At 45.7% G+C, this 9,804-nt stretch overlaps 1 protein-coding gene across 1 annotated transcript in view; it reads left to right on the forward strand.

Annotated features, from left to right (window-relative positions):
- Positions 1 to 9,539, forward strand: part of LOC107747753 (transmembrane and coiled-coil domains protein 1-like) — a 27,731-nt gene extending 18,192 nt beyond the window's left edge. Inside the window, exons 3-5 of the mRNA XM_016562346.1 lie at positions 6,318 to 6,560; positions 8,218 to 8,829; positions 8,895 to 9,539. Of these exons, the coding sequence (XP_016417832.1) occupies positions 6,318 to 6,560; positions 8,218 to 8,829; positions 8,895 to 9,539 (1,500 nt within the window). The remainder of the gene's footprint in view (positions 1 to 6,317; positions 6,561 to 8,217; positions 8,830 to 8,894) is intronic.
- Positions 9,540 to 9,804: the final 265 nt, after the last annotated feature.

Genomic DNA, 9,804 nt, shown 5'->3' on the forward strand with positions numbered 1-9,804 from the left:
CACACACACACACACACACACTCACTCACTCACACGCACACACACACACACACACACTCACTCACTCACACGCACACACACACACACACACACTCACTCACTCACACGCACACACACACACACACACACTCACTCACTCACACGCACACACACACACACACACACTCACTCACTCACACGCACACACACACACACACACACTCACTCACTCACACGCACACACACACACACACAGTGGCAGTGCTATGGCTCAGTAGCTCGGGGAGTCAGTAGTGTGGATCTGCAGTGCTCATGTTCATGACGTCTGTATGCACTGCTTTTGTAACTGAAGGCAAAGCCACTCATTAGTCTGGACACAGTGGATGGTTATGATTGGTTTTAGGGTCTTTGTCTGTGATTGGCTGAGGTTGGTTGGCCACCATAACTCATTGGCTAAGCTCTTGAAGCCCTTTAAACCCGTCAATAAATATCCTCATTAGTTGTCCAACACTTTATTGTTGGCCAAAAGAGTCCTGCCGAGACAAAACCCTTCTCATGGGCTCTGGCTCTGCCTCTTTCTCACACACACTAAACATTCACGCTGAGCTTTTGGGTTTTTCATTCACTGCGTGAACTCTGAACACTTGATTTCTCAAATCTGATGTTTCCACTGCGGCTTTTTCTAGCTCGACGGTTAACTTTTCTGAGCGGTGTAAAGCTCAGGCCTCATTATCTTTGTTTGAAGAACATGGACACCGTGTTATTTTCTCTGTTGTAATGGAACAGCACGGACACTCTCGATACGCAGATCAAAACTGAGATCAGATCTCAGATCACACCTGAGTGAATGAACGCCTCCTGATTGTCTGCTGGCTCAATGATTTCTCCAATGGACATCATTCTCAACCTGATAACGCCAGAGTCCTCGCCATCCACCTCCCCCACCAACACCGTGAGTTCACTGTGTGTGTGTGTGTGTGAGTGTGTGTTGTCAGAAAGCTCCTACAATTTGCTGAATTAGAATATTACACTTGAAATGTGCACTGGTACTCTTATGGACGTATTATAAGCAAACTGCATTTGATCTGTTTTATGGTTTGTATGTTGCCATGTTTTCACTCAAAAAGTCATGATTTGCAGTGCTGTTCCAAACTTGTATGACTTTCTTTCTTCTGAGGAATGAGGTTTATCATGTTTAAGCTGATATTTTCCATGAAAGTGAATGGTGACTGAGATCCGAAGTCCTCTGTATGACTTCTGAAGGCATATAATAACTTTGTGAGAAACAGACCATAATAACAGACCAACATGTAGTGTGTTGTTTACTGAAAATCTGTCTCATAAATCTCTTTCATGTTAAAAAATAGAATAAAAAAATAAATAAAAAATTGGTGATTCAACTTGCTGAAGTTAAAGTTCCAAGTCATATAGAGGCTTGGACTGACATACCAGTGAGTAGATGATGACAGAATTGGCTTTTTTATGGTAAGAAGAGTATGAGTGTGAATCTGGTCAAAAGCTTATAAAAGACTTTCACAAATGCTGTTTTGACATAATTACTCATGAAAGGCTCTCTTGTAGTTCTTGACCCAAGATAACCAGGGATTTGTTGAGTTTCACAACAGTAACATTAGTACAGACAATGGTAACACTTGTGTGCACATAACAGTAAGGCCATGAAGCACACTCAAATGTGTTTTGAAAGTAAAGCCCTACACCGTTTTAGCATGTGTTATCCTTGTTTCTTTTGTGTGTGTGTGTGTGTTGTGTTTGCGTATGAACTCAGGTTAACATGTTCAGTTATGTAATTGTCCACCGCTGATGAATAAGGCATTGTTAGCGGCTCCAGTCTCCCTTAAAGCGACAGTAAGGAGGATTTCCACCTTTCTGAAACTGGCCTTTGTGTAAATATGAAGGGCTTTTACAGCCATAATCAACTAGGTACAGAAACAGGACGAACACAGAGAGACATGTAAAGTAAAAAATAAAAATAAAAACACACATACAAACAATCTGATATGTCTATTGTGTAATTCAATGTATTGCAAGTTTCTAAGTTTCATTCACTTCCAGGAGTAACTTATAAGGAGTAATGTAGTACAGCTCTGCATTGCCGTGTGTCTTTATTGAGGCTCAGACCTGTGCCACTGCTAGATTCCCTTCTGATATTTGATAAGTGGCACGTGGATCCGCTGCAGCCGCTGTAATAGCTATGTTTGTAAGGCAGCAAAAGCATTAGTAATCACCTGAGCAAACATAAGAATGAGGAAGGCATATGATCCATTCACGTCATGAGTGTTCAGATCACAAGCGAACAGTGTAAACACAGGTGTAAACAGGGAAGTGCATGTAGTACACACACTAACCTATCAGTCAGTCACAGAACATCTAGGACATGCAGTGACGCAGAAAATCCACTTCAGATAGAAGTGTAAATGTAGATCACGTTAACACAGCTAATCGATTCAGATCGAAGAGCAGATCTGCTCCATCGGCCTGCAGTAACACAGTAACACTGTCAGTGATGAATGAGCGTCACAGGTGCTCATGGGAGATGCATGTTGATATCAGAATCAGAATCAGAATCAGAATGAGCTTTATTGCCAGGTATGTTTACACATACAAGGAATTTGTTTTCGTGACAGAAGCTTCCATCCGCTGGTTAAGTCTGATGCATGCCTCACTGTTTCTGGGTCCAAATGCTCTATCAGATGCCAAAACACAGTATGCATGACGTGTCAGCTCATCTTTTGATCAAGAACCACTCACTCAGACAGTAAGAGACCATCTGATTGACATCATTGAGTTGTCTGAGGGCAGGTTGTGTCAGACTCAGATGTCATGCCATAGAGAGAGTCAACGGTCTGGTTATGCAGGACTACCGTAGAATACTGTTACGTCATTGATGAATAACTACATGAGTAACACAGTGTTAGCACTCTAGTAACTAACAACTCCTGCACCTGTGTGTTCTGGTCTGTGGGCACGACCGCTGAGGCCGAAACTATCGTTCAGCATTTCTTTCCCAGTCTTCTTCCTTCAGATGGTAATTTTTCTCACAATCAGTTCCTGATTCCAGACCAGCAAGCCTTCGAGGCTGGTGCAGGACTCGTTTTTCTGGGCCTCTTCTGTGGTTTCGAAAGTGTGGAAAGTTTCAGAAACCAACAGAATCTGCGGAAACTGAAGAAGTGTGAATCAGCAGAATTGAAACGCTCGTCGTCGTTCACATCACAAATGCCCTGCTCCCTATGTCTTCATTTATGAATCATTTGACTCCTGCTTTCAGCTACTATAGCAGTGCTCAGCTCTGTTCAGCACATTCGACTAGTTTTTAAATTCACTGCTCAGAGTTCTACAGATTTTACCACAAAGCCAGCAGAAAATGTCTTTAAAAAGGGCAAAGCGTACAGTCAGTGAATAACTGTAACCAAGTCCTGTTTCCACACTGTTATCCGTGTCCTTTTAGTTTGACTTTCGACTGAAGTGATATGTGGCTGAAAGCGCTCTGACAGAAGGCTGTTGTTTTGGGCAGGTATAGGTGTGTTCTTTGTGTCGTATAAGAAGCGTGCTGCTGGAGTGCACGTGCCTGCGGATCAGGCTTACTGCACATACACTGGCGCTATATAAATAAAGGTGACTTGACTTAAACAGAGCACATCCGCAGGCTTCTGGACGTGAAAATCATCTTCAGCATTTTTTGTTTTATTAACCCTTGTGCGTCAATTAAAAAATGGTTACACATAGGTCCATAGTGGACAATCATAGTGTGCAACGAAGCCACAGCCTGACCTGCTGTTGCGTATGCCCTGCCATTTAAGCGCGATGTATCCTGAAGGGGCTTAGATGGCAAGGAGAACGGTCAGTGAAGACGAAGAAGAGAATGACATGTTCTCCCGGCGCCTATTTATACTAATAGTCACACCGGTAGGGACGTCATGGGCTGTCGCCGGCCAACGTGTTGTCGGTGTTTTCAATGTATGCTTCAGACACGGGTCACGACGAGGCGTTCCCCATAGCGCCCCCTAGAGGATGCAGTGTCTCGTTCCCTACTCAGGGAACCATGGTTACATAAGTAACCTGAGACGTTTTGCTGGCATCTAATGGGGAAAATTTGGTACTGCGCCCAAACAAAATCTTACTGTAGTAAAATTCCAATAAAAATACACACCTGTGCCAACATTTATGCAGTTGGCAATAACACAGGCAGAATGATCAAAAAAACGAAACTGAAAAGGACAAAAATGTCCAAAAGGTCGCACAAGGGTTAAGACTATAAAATATAAACTTTTCATGGCAGGCCTACCATAAACTCTGAGAGTCTCTCACATAATACGAATATAATAAAAACCATTGAATCAAAACTCAAATATTTAATGTCCATGTATTTATGTATTTGATAAGGAGCGATGTATTAAGGCTTTATGGCAGAACCGGTCAGTCTCTCTGGGTTTGTGGGTTTGTCCTCAATCACCCATTCCTTCAGCCTGCTCTATCTCTGCAGATTACAGACCTCACAAATATTGTGAGCTGATTTGTGCTGGACTGTAAACAGATAGTGTTGCCATAGACTGAGAAATCTGCTGCTGTCTGGTCAAATCAGTGCATGAATCATGGTCTTGTGTCATTAGAAGCTTTATGCAATGCAACTTCATACTGTTGTTTTTAGAGAATTACTCTGCAAAAGGTTATTTTAGTATGGCTTTATTAACACTTTGTTATACTGTGGTGGGCTAATTCACATGTAAAAAAAAAAAAAAAAAGTTAAAATAGCAGATGCATAAAAGTTATTTTTTTTTAATTCATTACTTTTTATTCAAAGATTTAAAAAAAGAAGTACATTTTGTATATTTGGCCAAATGGTGTTCATGTAGGTTTTCATTTAATGACATCCTATGCTTTTTTATTTTTAAACGTGCTGTTATACTCATTTCTAGAATCATGCATTCTGTTTGAAATGACTGACTGAAACAGGGCTCCCATGTTGAAATATCGTTGAATATTATAATCTGCATTTTCCTGTATATTAAGAATTTCTAATGAATCCATATTCTCCAAGCATTCTCTGTTATTATTTATTTATTTGAAAAGTGAGCCCGTTCCGAGAACACAAGCGAGAGACAAGACTGAATGTTTCCTTCACTGAAGCCAGTTGTTCACACTGAATAAATTCATCTATGTACAATTATTCAATATCGCAACAGCAGTAACCACACAGAGCCTTAAGAATAAATCAACATACGGATCCGTTTGAATTGAGCAGTCGTTGCTGGGTTCAGTTCGAGCGGCGATCGTGACCAGCATTGCTTTTAGGGATGACGTCATGTTCAGAGCTGCACGCGGGAGGAGCTCGAGCTCGAGTTCAGCTGCCGGTGAGATTTCCAAACGAGTTAGTGAAGTTCAGGAGAGAGAAACCGGCGAGCTCTCGATGAAGAGATGCACTGGGAGCAGCTGCTGCGAGCGAGGAGCGGGAAGGTGAGTGAGTGAGTGAGGGCTCTGCTCTGTCTCCTTACATTACACACATTATAACCCGTTATAACGCTCTAAAGACGGAGTCTGGTCTGAGATCATGCAACATTGTGTCATTTCAGCCTCCGCTCTTGAACATGTTTCCCTTCACGTCCGGTTGACTCACTCCCTGCTGTGCTCGAGTAAGATCGGAGCTATTTGACTGAATGTCATTTTAGTGCAGGCTTCCAACTCTCAATACGACCATGTTCCTCTGCATCGGTATAATAACAAAACATGAACAATATTACATTACCTCATGCTTATCATTTAACATTCATTCAAAAAGTGAGTGGTTACGATCTTTTAACAAAGCCCTTGTTTGTTTAATGCAGTTATCATTGCTGATATATAGGTCAGATTTAACACTGCTGTCTGACAGAGCTGGACTAGATGATGATCAGACAGGACTGTGCTGACCTCAATATTCAGCTCATTCTGTCTGAACTGACTGTTTAACTATCAGGTCTACACATGCGTGTATTGCTGCAAATATGCTTTTTTCCAGTGTGAGATAGGAGTATCTTTGTCTTGATTTTCCCTGTAAAAAGTGTTGAAACATCCTTTAAACAGGTTCAATTTACTGGGTTCAAGATACTAAGACTGGTTTTCAGCAAATGTACATCACAAAAAACGAGGCACTGTGGTCTCTTAGACGTGTGCGTGTGTCTGATGGAGATGTTGACCTTTAATAGTCTCCGTCTGCATGCATGCCGATTGCAGAAGCGGGCGATTGCTTCATTGTGTCAGCAGAAAGACACGGAAAGACCTATTTTCCAAGAAGTGACATGACTTCTCTTGTGTGTCCCTCCCTCTTCTCTGTGTTTCTCCAGATCGAGAGGCTGGAGGGCGGTCTGGCGGCGGCGTGCAGGGCTGACGGTTCGCTGCTGGGCTCGGAGGACGGCGGGCTGGACCCCCAGCGCACACGGCAGGCCATCGCACAGCTGCAGCAGAAGATCCTGAAGCTCACCGAGCAGCTGCGCATCGAGCAGGCGGCCCGCGACGAGAATGTGGCCGAGTACCTCAAACTGGCCAGCAATGCCAGCGACAAACAGCAGAGCTCCCGCATCAAACAGGTATCATCTCACGCTTTCACTGTATCTTACACATGAACCAGCCTGCTGTCTTTTTATCTCTGCATGTATGCATCTTCAAAACATGTCTGAAGACAACTAGAAATAATATTCAGCATGAACATGAATCTTGTATTCGTACCAGTATTATTATTATTTTAAATTTTGACATGGTTTTCATGACAATTTAAGTCAGCATGAAATTAATATTCACCCTATGTATTTGGCAAATGTGTGGTATAGACCTTTTTGTGAACAATTCATCTGTGCACGTTTTATTTTTAAAAATATGTTGATCTGGTAATGTTTAATCAAAATGTCTAGTTGGTTTATCTAGTGAAGTGACATATGCAGGACTTCTCCAATCATTTAGTCCTCTGAGGCTCCAGCCCTACAAGCTCAGGCTCATCTGAGAGCCACGCCCACATCTTACCAACCAATCAACAACTGATGCATACAACCAAGTCCCGCCCTGCATTTATCTTTTTCTGTAAATCTGTCATATTTGCTGCGTCCCAATGTGCCTACTTATACTACACCCTTAAAGTATCTACTCTTTTGGTGAGGAAAAAGTACACACTTCTGAGTGTGTAGTAGAAGAGTAGGCAAGCTTTACAAACTATCACGTCACACAACTGCGTCTTTAACGGTCGCACAGTTACACGCACCCTGTCACTGTAAACTGGCCTGTCAATCATCTTGTCACAGTTCACATCCTCTACATTGCATTTCATTTAACTTCCAACCGTATTAGAGAGAAAAGAAGTGGCGCGTTGATCTGCCATCCGTAGGTCTTCATACGGAGATCTCTGCTCAGATTTTTTACATAATAATGTTAATGGCCAAACAGAAGTTCACATTGTTGTTGCAGATGAAATATAACACCAATAACATTAACTAAATATTTTTACCAGTTTAAATGTTGATTATTAGTAACTCAAACCCCTTTGTCGGTCGCGCACATCCACCATGTTTGTAGTTTTTAATGCTTTTTTATTCGTATTTGTAGTTCTGAACCAAAACCTTCGCCAAAGCGCAATGGATTGTGGGTAATATTAGCTTTTAGAGTGTGCAGGGATCCACACTTCAAAAATCTACCTGAAATAGTAGACCATCCGGGGACTTCTGGCATACTCTTTTCAACATACTATGCTTTAGGACACACTAATTCTAATCTCGCTTACTATTTAGGATGGATAGTATGAACATGGGGATACAGGGATTCAGATGTACCTCACTACTTTGTGACTTTAAGCAACTGTGAAACAACAGCCTTGGGCCAATATTGCCACCTTGTGGCCAAACTAATTAGTGCAAAAAAAAATCAAAGCAGGTGTGTATGTGTGCTTAGAAAAATCAGGCTGTGCACTCACTGTGCTGATGGCTAAATTCATGTCATGCACACTGTACGCATAAAAACCAAAGTACAGTTTGGGCTTTACTCTTAAGGAGTGTTCAGACTGACAGCTGCACTACAGTGACTGGAGCTCATCTGTTTTCAGCGAGAGTTGGCTAATTCTTGATGCAGTTAGACACAGGCTAGAAATGCCTCATAAAGTCCTTCACTATCCCTTCATCTCTTAATCTGCTTCCTCGTTCATGTTTTGATTTCCTCTCTCCCTTGCTCTTCCACACACCCCCACATTGTCTCCATCTTCAGGTGTTTGAGAAGAAGAACCAGAAGTCTGCGGCGAGCATCGCCCAGCTGCAGCGTAAGCTGGAGCATTACCACCGGCGTCTGCGTGAGGTGGAGCACAGCGGCGTGCAGCGGCAGCCCAAAGACATGCTGCGGGACATGCAGCAGGGCCTGCGAGATGTGGGCGCCAGGGTCATCACGGGCCTCAGCGAGGGGGTGGTGGACAGCGTCAAGGGCGGACTGTCCAGTTTCTCCCACGTCACGCACTCGGCCGCCGGGGCCGTGGCCTCCAAACCTCGTGAGATCGCCTCACTGATCCGCCACCGCTTCGGCAGTGCTGATAACATCAGCGTGCTGAAGGACGGGCCAGAGGATGCCGAGGACGGTGTGGCCGCTGCTGGACGCTCTCTGGGATCCGCCGGCGGACACCTGCAGTCCAGCCCCAAGTTCGGCAGCGATGAGGACTGTTCGAGTGCGACCTCGGGATCGGTGGGAGCCAACAGCGTGACGGGGGCCCCCGGGGGCCCGCCCAGCTCCAGAGGAAACACACTAGAACGGGGCCACAGCGGCAGCCTGGACATGTTGCTGCAGGAGCTGCAGGAGCTGCGAGATGCTCAGACGCGACTGGAGGAGACGGTGGAGCAGCGAGAGTTGGCTAATTCTTGATGCAGTTAGACACAGGCTAGAAATGCCTCATAAAGTCCTTCACTATCCCTTCATCTCTTAATCTGCTTCCTCGTTCATGTTTTGATTTCCTCTCTCCCTTGCTCTTCCACACACCCCCACATTGTCTCCATCTTCAGGTGTTTGAGAAGAAGAACCAGAAGTCTGCGGCGAGCATCGCCCAGCTGCAGCGTAAGCTGGAGCATTACCACCGGCGTCTGCGTGAGGTGGAGCACAGCGGCGTGCAGCGGCAGCCCAAAGACATGCTGCGGGACATGCAGCAGGGCCTGCGAGATGTGGGCGCCAGGGTCATCACGGGCCTCAGCGAGGGGGTGGTGGACAGCGTCAAGGGCGGACTGTCCAGTTTCTCCCACGTCACGCACTCGGCTGCCGGGGCCGTGGCCTCCAAACCTCGTGAGATCGCCTCACTGATCCGCCACCGCTTCGGCAGTGCTGATAACATCAGCGTGCTGAAGGACGGGCCAGAGGATGCCGAGGACGGTGTGGCCGCTGCTGGACGCTCTCTGGGATCCGCCGGCGGACACCTGCAGTCCAGCCCCAAGTTCGGCAGCGATGAGGACTGTTCGAGTGCGACCTCGGGATCGGTGGGAGCCAACAGCGTGACGGGGGCCCCCGGGGGCCCGCCCCGCTCCAGAGGAGTGCTGATAACATCAGCGTGCTGAAGGACGGGCCAGAGGATGCCGAGGACGGTGTGGCCGCTGCTGGACGCTCTCTGGGATCCGCCGGCGGACACCTGCAGTCCAGCCCCAAGTTCGGCAGCGATGAGGACTGTTCGAGTGCGACCTCGGGATCGGTGGGAGCCAACAGCGTGACGGGGGCCCCCGGGGGCCCGCCCAGCTCCAGAGGAAACACACTAGAACGGGGCCACAGCGGCAGCCTGGACATGTTGCTGCAGGAGCTGCAGGAGCTGCGAGATGCTCAGACGCG

Source organism: Sinocyclocheilus rhinocerous, unplaced genomic scaffold (assembly GCF_001515625.1).
Source record: "Sinocyclocheilus rhinocerous isolate Xijiao unplaced genomic scaffold, SAMN03320098_v1.1 scaffold1551, whole genome shotgun sequence".
NCBI lineage: Eukaryota > Metazoa > Chordata > Actinopteri > Cypriniformes > Cyprinidae > Sinocyclocheilus > Sinocyclocheilus rhinocerous.